Source organism: Sceloporus occidentalis, unplaced genomic scaffold, assembly GCF_023333645.1.
Source record: "Sceloporus occidentalis isolate IW3139 unplaced genomic scaffold, rSceOcc1.0.p SCAF_28, whole genome shotgun sequence".
NCBI classification, from domain to species: Eukaryota; Metazoa; Chordata; class Lepidosauria; order Squamata; family Phrynosomatidae; genus Sceloporus; species Sceloporus occidentalis.
This window is the reverse complement of record NW_028317008.1, coordinates 3187501-3210030: the sequence shown is the minus strand read 5'-3', so window position 1 is coordinate 3210030 and position 22530 is coordinate 3187501. Positions and strand designations below refer to the sequence as shown.

General features: G+C 39.7%; 1 protein-coding gene across 1 annotated transcript in view; it reads left to right on the top strand.

Annotated features, from left to right (window-relative positions):
• Nucleotides 1–1901: 1901 nt before the first annotated feature.
• The window catches only part of LOC149299436 (tetraspanin-17), a 35063-nt gene continuing 14434 nt past the window's right edge, over nucleotides 1902–22530 (top strand). The window contains exon 1 of the mRNA XM_089486127.1: nucleotides 1902–1988. Coding sequence (XP_089342253.1) covers nucleotides 1902–1988 — 87 coding nt within the window. The remainder of the gene's footprint in view (nucleotides 1989–22530) is intronic.

The window sequence follows — 22530 nt, the reverse complement described above, 5'->3', positions numbered from 1 at the left end:
GCAGGTCTCTAATTACAAAATAAAGTAAAATGAGATGCCTTCACATTGTTTGAGGCTGTGTATGACCAAAAAAAATCAAGGTGAGTAAAAATGAACAAAGAAAGTGATGATCTGGAAGGGGCTAGCCCATTCCAAGCTAAATCAAGCCTAAAGATGGTTACTACATGGCCTTCATTTTAGTGAAGTTGGTCTTATCACCACTTGTTCACTGTTACAGGTATGAAATTAGAATAAGCTACCTGTTCATCTGGCATCAATGTCAGGAACTTGCCCACTACTGAGATGGGTCCTAATAAGTCATCTCTCCCAATTCTATTAGATTGCACTTTTGAAGCTGAACTAATTCTATTTTACTGAGCAACTTCTTTACCCTGTAGGCCTGTCCATCTCATGTTCAATGTTCCAGAAATATCTTCTTACACGGTGGTTATTTTCTTAAATAAAAATGTATTTGGTAATCTTATTCCAGGCTATCATTTACACAAGCCTGCGGCCTAAAGGTGTGTGGACTGATGTGTTGATAGACTGACAACATTTCCTAAACAAGCCAGGTGCGCTGTAAAATATCACTAGCAACTGCCGATCGGTGGCAGGAAAGTGCTCCCATTTATTGCATAGACCTTTGCTAGAGGGGCAGACCACTGGGCATATGCAGAATTCCCACTATCGGGAGGACTAGTACCTACTGACCTGGGCGGCAGGTAGAGAGAAGTCAGCCCTTTGCCTTCCGCCTGGTAATTAATATTTACTTACACACTCAAGCTAACGTGTATTCACTCAAACATGCTCACTCCCTTACCTGGCTTTTACTGCAGGGCCATGTAACATCTTTTGTGCCCCTGCCACACATTCACATTTGACCAGCCCTGGGGCACTTGCCCCTTTGGCCAGCTGCCCTTCAACCCCAAGTATTTGCAAGGGGGACAGTAGAAAAATGTAAAGGGACCACACAACCATCATCTATATTAAAAGTGCAAATGATGGCTGGGGTGTCTCTTTAAATTCCATGTTTCTGAGCACCCACCCTCAATTTGAAAGGGTCTTGTGTGCAATCTGTGCATGTGCCTCTTAGTAGAACCCAAGTAGAAGGTATGGTAGGAGGACCAATCCAAGGTCCTTTTCAACATGGTAGGGATGGGGAATATATAGTGCAGAGCTGCAGTTACCCTTGGCCAGCAGCCAGTACTGGCACCATGCTTTATATTAGACATCGACCAGCACAACAGTAGAAAGTAGCCATTAAAAGCAATATAGGATGAGTTGCATGAAAAGGGGATGCGATCACCATTCATTTTGTAGTATGATTTCCGAATGCAAAGAAAAAGGGTAAAGCAAGTCAATGTTCCATTTGCCATTTTATGCCTTTATTAATAAATAAATAAAACAAAACCCTATTAGGTTGTTTCTATCATTTTAACAAATCTGTTAACTTCCTTTAACACACTCTGGTCCTGCTAGTACACAGGGCCCAATTCCCCAATATGCATTAGCCACTTTCCAATGTGAACACACGAGGCGTACGGTTTCCTGTGCTGTGAGATGCAATACCCCTGCTTGGCCACGAGGCGCCGCTGTAGCCGGATGTGCAGGGACCGCCCCTCGCTGGGAGGGACTTCGCCGAGCACTGCATCCAGGACAAGGCAGTGAGGCAGACATGGACATCCCGTCCATGAGACCCCGGGAAGCTGTATAACAATAGGCTGTTCTGAGCTTCTAGCGCTCGCTGCAGCTTCCCAATGCCGGCTTTAAGCTCCCGGGCACCTTTGGCATTATACCCTGCTTTCCTCTGCAGCCCCGTACAGCTGCACATTGAACCCTTCCTCCCCGCATCGCATTGTTAATTATTTCTGACTGTGTGTTTGGAATCGATCCTTCCCTGTGTCGGTCTGTGGATACAAACCATGTCTGGCAAACACCAGCATTTCAAAGGACCTGAAGTCAGCTGTTGTGTCAAATATTTCTTATTTGGATTCAACATTGTATTTTGGGTGAGTTTCCTTCTTGATGGTGACTTTGTTGGGGGAAGGAGGCAAAAAAGACTGAGGCTTTTGTTTCCTGCCTGGGGGTGTAATGTATTCCGAGTGGGTGAGCTGGCCTTTGCTGTCTCTATCTGTGCACTTTCTATTGTTTGTATGTTGCTGGTGTAATGAGCTGAGAGAGGCTCCATTATTCCTTGCAGGAGCTGCTTTTCCTGATGTCCTATTGTAACTCCAGTGTCCATAACACAGTTTATAAAATATTCTGCATTGACCCTTTACAGCCGGTAAGGACCCACACACAGGCTGCCTCCTCTCCCCTTCTAATTCTGATTTACCCCTGCATTACAATGAACCTAAAATACATATCAAGAAGTTTAGAGGGGCACATTTGGATAACAGAAAGGGTTAATCTGAGCAGGTTGTGTGTTTTTGTGGATGCCAGTCCTTGGTCTTCCTAAATCAATACTATCATCAGAGTGGATCTTTGTGTCAATACAGGGCTTACAGATAATACACACACCTCCCTTCCTGTTTCTTTATTAGAGGGTATGATATTTCTCCTTTTGCATATAAGGTAACAGGTCATATAGGGTCGGTGGTGTGGCTAGTAGCAGGACTGTAGGTCTGATGCTAGAGGTCACTGGATCTGTGTGTATTAAAGGGCCAGTATATGTAGGATCGGGCTCGATTGTGTCATTCATTACTGTACACAGGGTTCATTGTTTATCTATGGGATGAGATGAACTCAATGATCAAGTGTAATCTGCTAGGGTTGAAGTTATCAGGATTTCATTATATTGTTATCTTTTATTAATATAGCGCCAATGCAGAGCTTCTTAAACTAAATTAAAAGGGATATGATGAGAACTGACATTAAGATAAACAGATATAGTAGGTACAGGTGGGCCTGCTGTATTGTATAATAATCCTTCCTTTTTTTTTCAGTTAATGACTATATTTCTGTTTTTGAAAAAACAAGTCAGTGTTGTGATCATAACCCTTAGAACAGTGTTTTTGGATAATTACTGTATGTAATAACCTGGCAGCATTAACCTAGACAGGTTTTCCTATTTAAAATCTTTTTTTTTTTTTTTTTTTTTATGCAACTACGGTGTTTTAAAGTAATACATTTTTTTTAGGATTTTCTATTACCTATGCTTTTGTATGTGTTTACCTGTATTGAATGAAGTACTGTTAAAATGTAGGTACATAAACAAAATGTTATGGTGATAAACAGTGTGGCTCCCTAAATGGTTTGTTTACATCATTTGCTGTGAACACAAAATTATATTTTTAATTCCAAATTTTAGCATAATATACATACTCTAGTGCCTTAATTGTGCTTTGCATCATTTCTCACTGCTTTCACTTCCTTTTGTTGAAATTATAGGTTTAGTTAATAATTAACAGTCTGGGACAAGAGGTAATCACTAAAGGTGGGGGAATATTTAAAAATACATTCACAGGAGTTAGAATAGCTTGCTTTTTTTTTACTTGCTTCCATGGTAACTGCTGCAGAAGCAATGGCGGTCACCATAGTGTATGGAAACTGATGTCACGCCATACGCACCTTCTCCTGGAACGTGTTGCGCATCACGACATCACGAGTCATGTCATGTGACTTATGGCAACAAAAACTCAAATCCAGGAAAGTTATTTTTAAGGACTAGCTCACAATGTTACAAAGTCGAAAGACCATTTTTATTACTCTGTTTGCTACGTAAGCTATGGTATATATATATGGTATATTGCCTGAACTAGTTGTCTGGGTTACTTATTTAGATGTCGTTATGGATTTTGGTATATAAAAATAGAATTTGAAGGCAGATCACAATTTGGCCCAGCTGGTCTGCCCACTTGTTCTGCTGTTAAGACTCAAACCTTAAGCAGTCCTTAGTCTCGTCTTAGACTTAGAATATGCCACATGTCATTAGTGTCTCCAATGATGACACTTTGTATAATCTAGTCTCCATAGAGCAGTTTTCCATGTTTTGGATTGTATATTTTTTTTATTATCATGGGGTTCTAAAGCCAGCTGACCGACAACTACACCTTGGTGGACAAGAATTTGTAAAAGTTACAAATTACAATAATACATGTGTCGATACTTTAGGGCGTCTATCTTTGTCACCTTAGGTGTGTTCTAAATTCTTATACAAACGCTAAGAAACAGATGTGCAACTAATTAGGATCATTTTCAGGTTTTTGCAAGCCTTTGCACCTGGAGTAATTGTTCGAGACTACTCACTACACAGTAGTGTGTGAAATTCTTATACCATGTGTACTACTATCCCAGGGTCTGTGTAGTAATGGTTAGCACTGACTCCTTCTTAATTTGGATTCTGTGATCTTGTAAATTGAGAACACTCATTTCCATATAGGCTAGTGAACATAAGGCATTGTGGTTTGATCAGTGACCAGTTAAATAACCTAAACAGGTCCCGAAGTAGGAGAGCTGCCGATGCAACTCACTGATTTCGTTATACATCTTAAATGGTCAACTCTGCGACATTACTTATATGAAAAGAGTGGAATGGGTCCTATATAATGCTTATTTCAGCCAGTGAAATGACGTTCACACTGGGTTACCCTTTCATAATGCCTCTCGATTGTAAGCTTCTTTGAGCAGGACCCTCCTCACTTGTTGTTTCTGTAGGTCAAATTGTTATGTTATATACTACTTATGTCCTGTTTATCTGTTGTACAGCGTTGCAGAATATAATGGTGCTATTTAAAACAATAAATGATAATGTGTACTGAAGTAGGTAAACTCTCCTAAAAGCTAGCAAACTCCAGTGAATAAATCCTTTGGTAGCCAAGACCGAGAGGGGCAGAATTTATTGGCTTAGCAGTGCCCATAACATTCATTCAACTCCTGTAAACTACATGTTATTTAAAGATAGAAATACTTTCACACAGAATGTACAACTTTTTGTTAATTATACATATAAAATAAATGTGTTATTCTTTTTGTAGTCATCTATTATACTACTACCGTATTTGCTCGATTATAAGACGACCCCCCAAAATCTGAATATTAACGTAGGAAAAAAAGAAAAAGCCTGAATATAAGACGACCCCAAAGGAAAAAAGTTTTACCAGTAAATGTTAATTCATGTAAACTATTTTTTTTAATAAAAGCTATGATTGAGAAAAATATTTTTTTTGTTTTTATTTCTTGTATTTTCCAACCTGTCCCCCAGTTACGCACATCTGCCCCCAGGCTTGCCACACCAATATGGCACTGTGGCCCATGATATGCCTTTTAACCCTCTATATGCCACTGTGCCCCATGGTATGCCTTTTGACCCCCTATGTGCCACTCTGCCTCCAGAAATGCCTTATACCCCTATATCCCATTCTGGCATTTAGGGGGTTAAAATGCATATTATGGGGCAGAGTGGCATATAGGGAGGTATAAGGCATTTCAGGAGGCAGAATGGCATTAAGGGAGTTAAAAGGCATTGTATAGAGCACTCTGCCTCCAGAAATGCCTTATACCCCTATATGCCACTCTGGCATTTAGGGGGTTAAAAGGCATATTATGGGGCAGAGTGGCATATAGGGAGGTATAAGGCATTTCAGGAGGCAGAGTGCTCTATTAAATGCCCCCTTAACGCCACTCCAGAAATGCCCTATGCCCCCATTTAACACACACACACACACACACCCTATACCCCCATTTAACTAACACACACACACACACACTCTCTTCCCCCTCTCTCCCCTCAGCCCTCTCTTACCGGTGCTTCCAGCCGGGTCAGCGGGTTGATGTCGCCTTCCGCTGCAGCCGGAAGGAGGTGGAGTTGGCAGCGGGGGTTTTTCTGCGTCCGTCGCGGATACCTTCCCCGGCTGTCAGAGATCAGAGTTCCCTGCACCGGTGTGGCACTGATCTCTGACAGTCGGGGAAGGTCTACGCGACGGACGCAGACAACCCCCGCTGCTAGCCACACCTCCTTCCGGCTGCAGCGGACGTTGTCTACGCGGATCGCGTAGACGTCAACCCGCTGCCCCGGCAATACAGCAGGAAGCACCGGTAAGTGTGTGTGTGTGTGTGTGTGGGGGGGGAGACAGGAGGATCCAGGTCCCCTGCAGCGGTGCGGGGGATCTGGATCTTAGTCTCCTAATCAGACCTCTATTTGAGGTCTGATTAGAAGACGACCCCGATTAGAAGACGAGGGGTATTTTTCAGAGCATTTGCTCTGAAAAAAACCTCGTCTTATAATCGAGCAAATACGGTAATTTAAAGAAAACTATATTGTAAAATCCCACAAGCTGCCGTTTTAAGATCATCCACAGTTCTATTATAGGAAAATCTACAGCTTTAAAGAAATGGAACTATTGTCACTTTATTTCCAGTTCCTAGCATAGCTCGTACAATTTTTCACCCAAATGTGACATCATTTGTGAGAATGTTGCAGTGCTGCGTTGCCATGGCTAACAAGTCCTCCATTGTCATTACCTGTCATCTGGAAACTGCAATTTAATGAGCTTTCATTGTGTTTTTAGCTACTGTGTAATAAAATGTTGTTAATAATAATCACCCACACATCAAAGTGTTCATCCTGTAAACATCTGTTGTAGCCATCCAGTTGACATGGTTTGTGGAGGTGTCTGGAAACACTGGGCAGAGCGGAGGCTTTGGAAGGCAGCTGATGAAGCAGTATATGGTGTTATAATGGTGCATTATATGGCCTCGGTCATCTCACCATCACTGTACATTTGTTTCTCGGCCACACTTCAGATCAAGCCCAAGAAACGTAGGGCACTGTGATCTAGATTATGACTTTTAGTGCCCTAGGCTAAAAGTTGATTCTCTTCTGGCACCCTGAATTAAAACATTTTAGCATGATTTGACTAGAAGCCAAAGCTTTATGAATGTCTAGCACTGAAAGCACAAGTTGGAACTAACACTCCAGGCTTTCAGAATCTTCTCAGAAGTCCCATGAGTAAGTAGTTGTCAGACCCACCGGTGCCAAACGAAGAGAACACACAGCATTGGTGGGACCAGAAAATGTCTTACAAGCTACAATTTATAGAAGGGTTTTGAAAAATGCACTTGCATTTCAGTATAAAATATTTATAACATTGACTAATAAATTGCATGTTAATTAGCGGGATCTTAAAATTCTGGCTGAATTACAGCCCCTCGCGAAGTATATTCCTTTTAATTGCTTTTGGCGTAAAGGTTGATGAAAGTCTCTCAACATAGCACAACTTTAAGATTGGGACTTGCGACTCCAATTTTACATAAAAAGCCACCTACTTTAATCCATTTGATATTCCTTTTTTAACACTACTTGGACCATTACAGTTTTATATTCATATGGTTGAATGCCCAAAACCTATTAAAACCATGTTGTAATGGAATACATGTGAGTCTTCCATGGCTATTTGCATACATGGGATGGGGTATCAGATGTGACGTCACTATAAATGTTTTGAGCAGAAATCCTGTTTTATAGTTTCATTCTGGACAGAATTTTGGATTTCGTAGATACCATCGGTTTTCTGTTGAATGAAGCGACGTTAGAGTAGCCACAAGCAAACAAGAGCTTCAATTGTTGGAGAATTGTATAGATGAAACCTGGGGACGTGTGCAGGGTGTGGTGGAGCATACGAACGTGCATGTGTGTCCCCTGAGCAGTCATACTGCATAGGAACTGATGCCTGTACCTATCAAATATATGGAAATTGTCAGTAATTTCACTAGCATGTAATATAAATATATATATGTGTGTGTGTGTGTGATGACAGTATAGATTGTTATGTTTAAAAAGCAGTGTGAATTCTAGGAATGCTGGTGTGTCCAAACCAAGAATGAAAGCAATCAAAAATCCTTTCTTGGTTCGTGCTGTCAGTACGTAGCTGGCTAGGTTTTAATTTTTTATTTTTTTTTATGAATGGATTTAGAAAGGTTAATTATTGACAACCGTCCAGTCCGGAGGTTGTGAAATTGCCAATGCTTCATCGTGTAAGTTAATTGGAGAAGCTTCCTTATTATTCCTTTCCTCTGTAGCCCTGCACCTGATTTCTCCTATGTTCTGTTTAGGTTTAACACTTTTGTCTTGTGAAGGATGGGATCCAGCATGGAGTATGCGCTCTACATCTATACAGAACCCACGACACACACACACACACACTAGAACAGGGGCGTCCAACATGCAGCCCGCAAGACCTCGAGGTGCGGCCCGCGTAAGATCAGCAGCCAGGGCAACCGATCTTACGCGGGGCGCACCTCGAGCCATGCTACTTACCTGCGGGAGGGTCTTCTGTACTGCATAGAGGAAGCAAAACCTAGCAGAGTTCACGTGACATCACATGACTCTGCTCCAGTCCCGCTTCCTCTGTGCAGTATCAGAGAACGCAGAGGGAGGCCGCGCCCTCTGCTGAAGTCTGTGAGCGACATCGAGGAGCTGCAGTGCAGGTAAGGGGGTGGGGAGGGTGTTTGAATGAGTATGCGTGATTGAGGGAATTAATCTGTGAATGAATGAGTATATGAATGAATGAGTGTGTGTGTGTGATAGCATGGATGTGTAAGTGCTGGAACCTAGGTATGATGGGACTGTGATTGCTGTTAGCAATCACACTCTTATCATGCCAAGTCAGCCAATACATGCTGAAACCTAGCTAGCTGCCCCCCTTGTGTATTGATGCTGCCAGCAGTATGGGGTCTACACATCACTTACAGCCACCTTGTACCAGCATGTACTGGCTGACTTGGCATGATAGGACTGTGATTGCTAACAGCAATCACAGTCCCATCATGCCTAGGTACCAGCATTTACTGGTTGCCTGGGTATAATAGGAGTGTGATTGCTGTTAGCAATCACACTCCTATCATGCCAAGTCATATTGCTATTTTTTTTGTCCAGTTGTGGTGTGTTACCTACTTTTTATAAAAAATTTGAGTTTTTATTATTATTTATAAAGGTGGGGGGTAATTTTTGGTTTTGGCTAGGTGAACTGTGAATGTTTTGCTGCAGAATTTTCATTTTGGTGCATCCCTAGAATAAATAGAAGTATTTAATTTTTAATTATCCTGAATTTGTAGTCACAAACCTTTCTAGGCCCAAAAATCAGTGAGATGACAAGTAAAGGTTTTGTGTCATTTACTTTATTTTAATCTGCATATTTTATTAAAGGCCATATTTTCTCACAGTGAAAAATGAGTGCAGCCCTCGCACATATACAATTCTGATGAAGTGGCCCACTGCAGAAAAAACTTGGACACCCCTGCACTAGAACAATACTCTGAGACATCAACTACTTAACCATGGGAGTCCTCACACATGGAATATGTGTACATTTTCATTTGTATCCCATGTGAGTGAAATACTTGCATACATTTGAGGCAAACTGTACGCTGTTAAGAGAATTCCTCTTCTCCGTAAATCTGCCAACATTCCCAAATTTACCAAGACAGTCCCAACTGCTGGCTTTCCCAGCCAATGTCCTGATTATCTGCCCTGCTGTCAGCTTTGTATACACAAAACCAAAATTGGATACCGATCATAATGAAAGTGAAAATAGCATGTAATGTAGGTGGACCGTGACAATGCCAGGAACTGCCGTATTAGTAAGGATGCAAATAACTGGTATTATATGTGTAAAATACAATTTCTTCTGTGTAGGCCGTTAGCAAATCTTTAGATCAAAACATAGTTTGTTTCTATTTCATTAATGATTTGTTAAAGTTTCTTATTACATCCTTGTAATGTTTGTTTTTATTTATAGATTATAACCAGTGTTATTTTAGCAAGACCAAATAACAAAAGAAATATAAAAAGGTGTATTCCATGGCATTAACTGGGTCATGTGCATTAAGTTGTGGACGTTGGCAAGTAGTCACGTACAATTCTGTGCACATAAGGCATATGCAATGTGTTTCTTCATTTGCCTCAGTATATTTTATAAACACTGCTTAATTACAACCTTTTGCGGCCACACCTAATGCTGTGTCAGCCCGCTTTTGATATTCTATTTGTGCACAACAGGAAATTTAAATTATTCATATGCTCTCCTTTTTTTAATTGTACTCCATATCTGTTTTGTTACTCTTGTTCTTTTACATGTCTTACTTTGTGTTTTCGTTGTTGTACAAATACCTTAACTTTTTGGTTTTTATATTGGTAGGCCTGGGAAAACATATTTGTGTCAGCCAGTAGAAACCTGTAGTCCACCCAATTTGGATATATGAAAAACCAGAATAATTGGATTTGTTGTGTTTGTAAATATGGGCAGGTGTGTGTGTGTGTATATGTGTGTGTGTGTATATATATATATATATATATATATTATGAATATAAAATTAAAGTAAGGAATTTAATGTTTATGGCCATATTTGCTTTAAAGGGAAATACAGAGCGGCGATATAACTGTCACACAGGTATAATTCCCTCATTCATCCTGTTAAGGGAGTAAGAGGAATAATTAAGACCTACATCCCTAATATTAAAATCTTGTTTTATTCCTTTTAGTAAAACCAATAAAATATTGTTCTATTGATGCAGTATGAAGATTTTTCTTTCCCCGTTCTGGTTCACACGTCTGGTTTCAGTGGCAATTCGCTGCTAATGCTGCAGTAGTCGTCGAGAACTCTTATTGCTATTTCCAGTAGTCGATGCTGGTAAACAGTGGTGGAGACTTCTTTTTATAGGATGGTACTTCTGTTTTTAAAGATGTATAAATGTCTGATTGTGTCACCATTTATCCTCCCTGCTGCTCACATTGATGTTTGTTGCTTTTCCTGACGCCTGCTCTCTTTGCTTTGGAATAGTTGTATGTTTACACAGTGCGAATCAACAGGAGCGCTTTCCTTTCCCTGTCAAACATTGATTAAAGATAAAAGGACAAGTATCAAGGGCTTATGAATACTACCCTGTTAAGCAGAACATGTATATTCTTGTTGAAATGTCCATAAAACATAGCGCAAGTGTGGTCTTGAACCCAATGAGCAGGGTTGTCTGGCTTACGGGGGATATTGACTATTGATAGATAGTACTAGAACATTAGCCTTTCACCTTTTAAACAGACAAACAATATTTCACCTTAGAGCAGAGGTCTGCCACGTGTTATACTGGCCTTTCTCTGCCACTGAGCCGCAGTTTTATTCCTCCTGTTTTCTTAGTAGCCCAGGACATTTCTCTGATTAAGCGTCAGTAGTTGTCTTTTTAGTTGCCCCTTGGTTCATTGCACACCGAAGGTCTGCAGGAAAGAACTGACCAAACCATAAAGACATTTGTGGTGTTTATATACAAGTTTAAATCCTGACTATTCTTATAGTCCTACTGTCCAAAATAGTATTTATTGGTGTAAGTGAACACAGGCTACCTCGATTGAGATCGCAAAAGCAGTAACCTAAGGAACATGGACTGACGGATGTTCCGCGTGTCACATCTGACACCCCATCCCCGTGTGTGCAAATAGTGATAGGAGACCCACAAAAAAATATATACCGTAAATTTGGTTCCCCTAATCCCATTCCTTCACGTTTACGGTACTGTTTGATAAGCCTTCCAAGGCATAGTAAATGTAAAACTGATTATGTATGTCAGAGTAGGTCTGCACCGCATTTGATCTCTTTAATAGAATGGCCATTGTTTGATGGATTAGAAACGGAAGTGTTCAGGTGTCTGGTGTGGTTTTGATATACGTTTTGCCATTTGATGTGTGCTTTCCCAAAAGAGTGTTTTTTTTTTTTCCTTTTTCCCCTGATAAGTCACAAGCGATGGTTTGTTCTGCTGCCAGTTAAAATATTGTAATGTTCTCAGTACACTGATAACCTTTTCTGCCAGATGTGACAGTGTACTGTTTATTTTTCATATTCGTTTTGAAAATGTTTAAAGTGACATTGTTCTCTTTGTAACTTGCTGCTGCTACTGCTTCCTATCCTAATATACTACAGAAATGGTGCCAAAGTACATGGGGGTTGTTGCCATCAGAGCTTTTACCAGCCACAATTGTGGCTTACATGCTCCTTTGACTCATTCTGTCTATAAAGAATACAGTGTATGATGTGTGTGCACACTAGTCAATAAATATACTTAATATGTGAAATGCTGCCTCCTATAGCACTCTACAATATGCTCCAAAATTCCAAATTGATATACAGTTAGGATGGCACAGGATCACTAAAACCACTCAAATAAACCCATCAGAGTAATATGCTGACATAAAAAAAAAATGCTGCTATAAGGAGTTCAATAGATGTCTTGTACACTTAGGGACATTCCGGCCATAATATGCACATTAAAATCGTAATCTGTCATGTGGTCTATTTCGCCAAATGCATGAACGATTCTACGTTTCCCCACCCTCAGCTTAACGCCCTGCAGTAGATGCATTCGGCAGAATGCATCTCCCTGCACGCGATGTACCCTCTTCCAGTCAGCTCCAGGACTAGCTCTGGTGAATGCTGCTTCCAGGGGTCTGTTTAAACCCCAGTGGGTATGTGGGAAGTGTTCTCATTGACTTCAATGGATGTACTTTCCTGCCACTGGTTGACAGCTTCAAGAGAGACCCTTTAAATAATGTAGACTCAATTTGTTAAAGGTTGACACCTGTGTGCAATCATGGTCTGTGTTAGACTTGATGCCTTAGGCTGTTCCTTTGAACCATGTCCTTGGCTCAGATGGTTAACCTGGGGAAGCTGTAGTCAGTCTTTGATAGTAACGTGTGCAGCTGTACTTGTACTTTGTCAAGTGAATGGTGACTTTGTATAGGAGGTTGTCTAAACATGCTGAGTACGTGAAAAGTAATATATGCCCTAAATAACATATAATGTGAGAAAAGTATCAGCTTCCTTTGATTTGTTTGTCAGAGATTCTCTATCGGTATTCAATTTGTTAACAAATTGATAGCAAAGCCTGTCCGTGTTATCCAGACCATAATAAGAGTTGAACTGTATGCAGTGCTCTCAAAGAGAGAGTATTGTCCCAGGCAGCCTTTCCTTAATATGACTTTAATATGCATTATTTAAAAATAAATGAAGCACTTACCCAAGTGAGAAGCTGCAGCTCCCCTCCTCCTCCGCAGTACCGTTGACACCAATGGGAGTCCTTTCTGTACATGCCCACATTGGGCTCATGTGTCAGAGCCAGTGCTAGAGCTGGCAATCAGTAAGTATATCACATGGCAGGAGATGTGTTAGGCCGATCACATCTAAATGGGAAATAGCTGGGGGTAGGGGAGAGGGGCAAATGCATTTGGATGGGGGATACCATTAAAATGTAAATGACCCCGCAGCTGTCATATGCATTAAAGTGAATATGATGGCTGCGGTGTCCCATTAAAGCTACTGGGTCACCCATTAATAAAAAAATATCATTGCTCCCCAGTTACTGATTAGTTATTAAACAATAAATAATAATAATTTATTATTATTCTGATTGGGTAGAAAAAATATCAGATCAACAAATGTAAGCTTAACCCTGACGTATACACGGCTAGTTTCCTTTTCAATTTGGTAGCAAGTTACCAATTTCATGTTTTTTCTGGCTATATTTTAATAGTTTGTATTACTATATAACATATATATATATATATATATATATATATATATATATATATATATATAAATTCTGCTATAAACGGTTGTGGTTACCACATGTTTGTGCTGCACTAATCACATCTTCTTCAAAATTTAAACAAAGCTATTACGATATGTCCTGTGGGCACATCTGTATAAAACCTGTTGGAAATAAGATACTTTTCTTCCAGAATATTCTGACCGTTAGTAAAGATTTTACAATACAAGACACAGCTCCCCAACAGAATATTGAATTTGCCTCTAATGTTCCTTTTAATATAACTTTAGTAATGAGAGAAACTCCAAAACATATTACCGCAGTGTTGGCATCGGCTTGTGGTAGCCGGTAGTCTTGGTGTTTTTGCCTTTCTTCTCCTTTTTGCAGACTTGCCATGTTCAGTTGTAGAAGGATCTAATTGATTGCGATAATAATGTTGCTCTAAACTTGCTAATTAATCCAACCTCTTTAATTAAGAAACCGTGGGTTTCAACAATGAAGAATGCAAATGAAAGCACTTTTAATATGAATTCTTTATCTGTCGATAAATACGACTTACCCGCTGAAAATGCTGCAGCTGCACAGTTTTGGCTGATTGAAGTAGCCAATCACTGTGCATGTGGGCGGGGTATCTTTAGATCCACTGGATCTCTCGGTGGAGCTGGCTAATAATGAGCTTGCGTGCATATGTTAAACGCATGTTAAAGGTGCCTCTTTGATATCAAATGCATTAAAGAGAATATGGTTGGAGTGTCCCTTTGAGCGTACAGGTCACTTAGGAAGTGTAATGACCTACGCTTCTTTGAATTGACTGGACAATGTATGCTGTTCCAGTCTCTGTATTAATGTGGGCAGTTTTTTATTTTTTCTTTTATTTTTATTTGGAAAATATAAAAGACAAAGCATAAAAACAGTCATACACATAGAAGCTGACGTCAAATATATACATAGCGTAAATCTAATTTATCGTTAGCGTATCTCTGTATACATTTATATCAATAGGCTAGCAGTGTAAATTGGCACTCAAAGAGAGAGTTAAAAATTACAAGTTAATACCTCTATCTTCTCATATTATTATTTTTTTTTAATCTAGTACTTCCAAGTATTGTATATTTTCAGATCTGCAATACCTTTTTCCATTTTGCAATGGGTATAAGTAGATTGCAGTGGTCATTATGTGTCGGGTAAAGGCTTGCCTTAAAGCAGACTGCCAGAAGGCCCTGTACCTTGGGAAGTTACTTGTAGACTTGTGACTCCCTCAGGATAAAGCCATCTCCTCTTGGAGATCTGAGGGATCACTGTGGTTACAGACTGGAAGGGACGGGCAGTCGGTGGTTTCCATGGGAACTGACTGCATTGCTGTGGGAACTTTAATTCCCAGCTCCTGGCTTTCTCTGGTGTGAAGTGTTTATGGCTTTATATCTGTCCCAACCCCCTTCTTTCCAGTTGACTCTTCCTATCTCCTGCTGAGCACTGGAGCTTCCTTCACACCCGCACCACCTACATCTGTTGGCCGAGCTGTATTGAACATCAAAGCAGATAATAAACAAACAAGCATGGAGAGATTTCCAGAGTATCATAAAGATAAAACAATGAAAGACAGGTTTATTCTGCAAAATACCTTCTAGTCTAGATCTTTACTGTGCCTGAAAAAATGTCTGGCTTTTTAGTGCCTCAATATTCTGTTATCTAGAGGGAATATGTTATATGGCAGTAAAAAAACAATAGGTTGGTTAACCCCTTTTTCAAAATTTTTGCTATGTCCTTGTTGAACTGTAATTTCCCTCTTTCTCATTTAGTGTACCCATTCAAATTATATATTGTGGGCTTTTTTATGTGCTGTTAAGAACAAGTAGGACTTTCTTTTAAAACCACACTCTTCTATATGATCCATCAGTAAATTGTACACAACTAGTGCAAATGTTTTCATATACTTGTCCTGAGTTTGCATACACCTCATTTGCCTAGTATTTTCATTTATTTTGGCCGTTATAGGGCAGATATTAAAAGGTGCATATATTATCAAAAATTTCGGTGAACGTAGACAGGCCAGGGTATTGCACTATGGTAATTTTGACATATTATGTACATTTCCCCACTAACCTCATCAAAAATGTGAGATCAGCAGCAGGGAAACCTGCTAGGAGGTGCCCGATCCATTCCTTTTGTGCACTCTTGTATTAAATTGCTGAACTCTGGGTCATAAATTGTGGCCACAGCTTGCAGGGGGAGACAGTCAAAACTTCTGTGTGTCAGTGGGTATTTAGCTGATGCTTAAAGCTACAGGATGTAATAGTACGTCCTCCGGCATCAACTTCCGGAATTTTGTGATATTCTGTTACATTCATGTTGTGAGATGTGACACTTTCTGTTATTTTAAGATGCCTCTCCTAATATAAGTACAGGGGGTCAGAACACATTTCCCTCTGTGAGGCCAGGACATGTTAAGCTATTCATAGATGCCTAGTTTAACCCTATATTTTCTGGGGGTTTGAGAAACATTTTTCTCTCTGAGAGGCCTTGGAAGGTTTTCATAGTTTGTTAATCCTTAGTTGCCTAATTTAAGGCAAACTACACAAAAAACATGTTTTCCTTTCCTCTGTTACCTTCCCGTCTATGCCAAACCAAATACTTAAAGACACTGTACGCAATGTATTAGTGTAGAGTTGAACAGGGTAAAATGTTATGAAATCCTGAATCTCAAGATCCTCCTACTCTAGCTAAGGGCTATAGGAAATGTACTTTACAGCACTTTATCATACTGTTTTATCTTTGTTTTTTTTCCAGAAATGTATATAAATTGTAATGAGCGTTGTCAGGAGTGGGGTGGGTTTGATGTCTCAGTGCCTGATCCTTACAGTTTAACAAACTGTTAAACATGCAAAAATAACTACAAGTAGGGCTTCTGTTAGGAGCTTAATTGCAACTACCACTACACTACAGAAAGCATTTTTGCCACAGGGAGGTAGGATAATACTGCCAGGGATGCGATTTCATATTTAGCTGAATTGAGGTTACAGTACCACTTTAAGATTGCTGTACTAAGCGATATGATGCAAGCTGTGTTGCATTGTGGAATGTCCACCAGCAGAATGTTGGCGATTTGTCTACACATCTGCCTTTCACACTGGGCGTTCACACTTAGGTGTTTATGATTGCTTGTTATTGAGCCATGTGCACCTACACGATTTGGTGTTTTTACATAATAATGAGAATTTTAATGCTTAAGCAATGTTTCTTATTTTTTATCAATACAAAGTTATGAGTAGTAAGGCGTTGCAAGTAAAGTGTACAATATTCTCTGATAAAACTAATAAACCAGAATCCATTTATTTTGGAAATAGAAAAACAAGTTTTTTTCCCCCGCAAACTTTGTGTCCCTAGAAGTCACTAGGGACTACCCCCCCCCGTCCTATGTTGCCACTATTGGTCCACCCCATGGAGTCCCCCATCTTTAAGGCAAACGATTTTTACCCTGAAGAAGTTAATCAGCTGTTTATCCTCGGGGTCTATGCTGTTTATATAATGCTGTCATATTTAAAAAAAAAAGTTCTACACGCTGCCCGGACTAAGCACCGGGGGACTCAGAAGCACCGGTAAGTTTGGAGGAGGGAGGGGGAGGGAGTGTTAAATGGGGGCATAAGGCAATTCTGGAGGCAGAGTGCTCTGTGAAATGCCTTTTAACCCCCTTAATGCCACTCTGCCGCCAGAAATGCCTTTTAACCCTCTATACGCCACTCTGCCTCCTGAAATGCCCTATACCTCCTGAAATGCCCTATACCTCCCTATATGCCACTGCCCCATAATATGCCTTTTAACCCCCTAAATGCCAGAGTGGCATATAGGGGTATAAGGCATTTCTGGAGGCAGAGTGGCACATAGGGGGTCAAAAGGCATATCATGGGGCACAGTGGCATTTAGAGGGTTAAAAGGTATATCATGGGGCACAGTGGCATATATGGGGTATAAGGCATTTCTGGGGCAGAGTGGCAAGCCAGGGGGCAGATGTGCAAAACTGGGGGGGGGGTAGGTTGAAAAAAAAAAAAAGGAAATAAAAACAAAATATTTTTCTCAATTGTAGCTTTTATTTACCCCTTCAATCCCAGAGGTTTTTGGTACCTCAAAGCCCAGAGCAATTTTGCCATTTTTGCGCTATGTCGGATCAGAGATGATTCTCCTTTCCTGTGAATAGTGTACCCATGTAAACTATATATTGTTTTTTGAAAGGAGAGATAGAACTTTCTTTTGATACCATAGTTGGATAATTAGCTGAAAATTTAGAATGAGAAATTTAGTAAAAACTAGAGAAAATTAGAAAAAAAAACTGATTTTTTTTATACATTTTCCCTCTGAATCCTCACAAAATTAGGTAAAGTGATGGAAAATCCCCTCCATGTTTATCAATTCAGGTGTCCTGATTTCAGAAATACCTAATTTATATAGATTTTCCAGACTTTCCCAGCACCAGGGAGCATACTATAAGGTGTACAATTTTGTATAATTGTTATGCCTATGGCTTAACAGGTTTGGGGGTTGTGAACGGGGGCAGGAGGGTTATACTGGCTAGATGTTATGCTAGGGCAATGGGATGTAAGGTTTTATAATAATTTTTTTATATTTTATTTATTTTTTTTAAAATGGTTAGACATTTGGAACTGCTCGATCGCGCGAAACGTAACAGCTGGAAGCATGGCGGAAGCTGTTACAGCAGATCGGACAGCAGCAAGCCGGCGATGCCGGCTTGTGCTGTCAGTGGGGAGTCCAGGCTGTCAAACCTGTCAAACAGCCTGATCTCACGTGCAGCGGCAGGGATGTGTCCCTGACGCTGGACGTACCGGGACGTCCATAGGGGTTTCTTAATAGGCGTTTTTTGGACGTCCCGGTACGTCTATAGGGGATTGAAGGGGTTAACAAACAATTGTTGACATATTTTACATGAATTAACATTTACTGGTAAAACTTTTTTCCTATAAGGTCTTCTTATATTCAGGCTTTTTCTTTTATTCATAAATTAATATTCAGATTTTGGGGGGTCGTTTTATAATCGAGCAAATACGGTATCTTTTGTACTAATTTGTGGCGAGTCAGCTCGTGTGTCACCAGGTAGTGGATTTCAGGGCATGTCTAGAAGCAATGCCACAGGTCCACCCCTGTTCCTGTCAATTGGGAAAGTCACCGTCAACCCTCAAACCCATATGGGCCTGCTGTCTCCTACAGGAGACCAAAATGCTGTACTAATTAAGCATTCTACCTGAATAGGGAGGCACTGTAAGCAACCACATGGTCCCTCAAACTGCTTTTAAGGTCTTCCATACAATAACTTACCCCCCAAATAGCTGTCTCAGGCACACATGTGCATCAAAACAAGGGATAAAGCTTTGTTATGGTGTGAGCTGTACCTCTACGCCACAAAATAAATCTGTCATTATTCCAATCCTTCAAGGAGAAATGTCTTTGTTCCAAGATGTGTGCTTACTTGTAAAAAAAAGAACCACTGCATGCGTAACGTAGGAAACGTCCTAATGAGCGTTTTAAAGCAAATGCTATATAAGCTTTGAATTTTCACCTAGCTTACATGCCTTGGTTGCTATATCCATTCCTATTGTAAATGTGCATTTGTTTTACTGCCTCTTGCCACAGCTAAAATCTTCATCACATGAGAGGGTAAATTTTAATCTTTGGCTGACATTCATTAACAAATTCTATAATAAATGATGGTGTAGGAGATTAAAGGCACACTACCACCATAATCCTTTATATAAAAGATGTAATGTTATATAGGCTTTCAGGACCTCAAGGTCTACAAAAGCTTATGTACCTATACTATTTTTTTTTCTGTTTGAAAATTAGGCTTTTCCTATTGTTGTCAACCATGTAGTAAAATATCAGGTGGTAACTAGAGATAGTAGACCTTTTCTAAAGAAAAACATTTGATAAGTTTGATAAAGTCTTAACTGAAAGCTACTCAACAGCAAATGTTTTGCAGCACCAAGTTTACTATAATGATAATTCTAAAATCACAATGGTCTCCCTTTATAGCTTTTTCGTTTACCTCCCTGTCTTTACAAGGCCTGTTGTCAGTTATATTCTCTAGTGCAGGAATATGACGAGTAGTCTTAGGGCTGGATTTGATTACCGGGTATAAAATCCCTGGTCTTCTACTTGTTAGTATGCCATTGACACAACAGGAAACCAAAGGAGCAAAGTGTCAGGAAATCTCTTTGCTTCCTGAAAAAACACAGATACAGTCAGAAAAAAAGTAACACTTTAAAAAAAAAAAAATGCAGGTTTTGATGTGTAAAAACCGGCTTGTGACCTCTTATGTTTCATAGATTTTTGTTTTCAATAATGTTTGGCGCAAGTTGAAACCATTGGCAGGAAACTGACTATATATCCTTTTTCTGAGATCACTGTCTCTAGAGTCCTGAACCGCAACAAAAAAGTCTGGAAGAGATATTCTGTGACAATTAAACTGTACTTAATGGGATACACCCACCAACTTTTATCACTAGTATCTGATTAATAGAGGCATTTAGCAACACCAAAAAAATATGCCAGCGCTCCGTGTGATCGCTTTCTGGAGCAATCACATTCACTGTATTGAAAGGCAGCATAACTTTCAAATATAGCTCTGCCCTTCTCCTGGTAAGAGCTTCAGAAGCATGTCTGCATCATTGCTGCAAAAATGTAGTGATCAATGGCAAGAAAGGGTTGAAACCCCTTCCTTGCCAAAGAATATGCCAAGGAACATCATTGGATGTTCCTAATGCAGTGTGTGACTGCATTAGGAACATCCAATGATGTTCCTTAGCATATTCTTTGGCAAGGAAGGGGTTTCAACCCTTTCTTGCCATTGATCACTAAATGTTTGCTGTCTGCGCATTTTTTAAGTGTTAACGTTTTTTTTACTGTTTTACTTTTTTACTTTACTTTTTTTTACTGTTTTAACGAATTAAATTAACTTTTTAATAATAAAAAAATTGTTTTGAAATAGCAAAATACGCTACTTGTAAAAAAAAAAAATGCAAAAAAAAAGACTCAAAGCAAATATTACCGGGAGACTCTATTTAGCTTTTCTAAACACTTAAAAGATTTTTTTTACATAAAAGCCAGAAAGTTTTTTTATTATTATAATACATTATACGATATCAAAATAATGGCATCTAAAAAAAAGCCCCTTTCCTCCTGAAAAAAAATATAATTTGTGTGGGTACACTAAGCTAATAATAAACACAGCGGAAATATAAAAACAGCCACGAAGGGTACAAAATTTGAAAAACAGTCCAGTCACAAAGGGGTTAAAAAAATAATTAAAAAAAATATTAACAGTTATAGTGTTTGCATAATCTTTTAAGACAGTGAGAATGTGTTCTAGTCTAGCTAGACACTCTGAATCTTCCTCTGCCTCAGTCTTAATCACCCTGCCAGAGTCTTAATCACTCTGCCAGACACTCGGCAGACTCGGTAGACTAATGAACGGCTATGTAGGAAGAACTTCATAGTATTGCCATAAAGAATCATCTCGTTTTGATTTGTGCAGGGGAAGTCATGCAAAATATCATGTGTACTTAAACCAGCATGTTTAAAAATGTTAATAAAACCAACGATGCATGGTGAGAAGATATATGTTCTTTGCATTGTAGATGCTTTGATGCAGACTATTCTTTAACCACAGCCAACACTGAAATTAATACGCTCTTACACTGTGGAAGGCTGTGATTAGATCAAAAAAATGTGTATAATTGTGGAGTTTCTTCAAGAACTTGATTTTACATGTATTGGGAACCGATAAAGTGGCTTTACACCACGTACGCTGCAGAGCTGTGGTTCGTCTTCGTAGCAATGATATCGGGTGTATGGTCAGATGGCCAAACTGGTGTTGACTTATGGTTGATAAGATTGAGGCTTGTGGTAATGGGTGTGGTTAGAAACAGTCTGCCAGCGGAAAGCATCATCCATGCCAAGAACAGATGTGTTATCTTCTGAGTGTGCTTTGTTGATTGTATTAATAGGAGCAAAGACCTACTCAGCCCATGAAAAGCTCCAATTCATATCTACTATTAGTTCATAAACCATTTTATTCTATATATAACTTTAAACTACACTTCTGCATGATGCACATAAAGTCAAGGAAGAGAAACGTTGGGATGAGAGGTCATAAACCAGAAGGTCACAGAAGATGCCTTCCATCAGCAGTGGTAGAGGTTAATAATAAGAGAATTTAAACATGCATGAGATGAGGCACACAATGATCCTGTATATAAGACAAGGCCAGGGACTAAACCCAAGGTTTGAGATTTCACAGCAAGAACATAAATGGTCGGATCAGATGGGCCAAAAAGTTGTCTGCCATTAACTATGTCTCTGTGTAACTAGTTAGATCTTTCACATCTGCTTTCTTGACATCAGAGTTGAGTCTTGATCTTTAGTTATCTGTGGAATTAAGCTGTGTGCTGTAGAGTGAGAGACTGGAGTTTGGACGTCTATGATAACAATGCTCGCTTACTCATGGCAAATTGGGGATTGCCAAAAACTGTGCCTGTGTATTACCGGCAGATAACGCTGTCCGCAAGGTAGTAAGTAGCAAGTCCAATACCATGCACTAACAACCGTATTGGAGCAGCTGATAAACAGACTATGTGATTGGCCATTTAGAAAATGGAAAATGTATCAAAATGAAAAGGGAGAAAAATTAGTGGGTTGGTATTTGTAAGATTAAAAAGTAGCTTTTATGATTCATAGATTCCCGATGACGCACTTTTTTGAGAAGATTTTAAGATGTTTTTGTGGTGTTGTTGCTGCCAGACTGTTGCTTTGTTGACCAATTCTCTCCATGGCAGATCTCGAGAATCTGATATCGCTGTGGGAGTGAATTCTGTGAGCTGAGTAACACTGTGAGAATACTGTGGGCTTTTGTTCAAAAAGGAACAACGGGAGTAGGAATGCTATTCATTGTAATGAGTGCTTCTTAACCTTGGAACCCTTAAAGTACTCTGAGCCTGTTTAGAAAAGGGGAAAAAAAA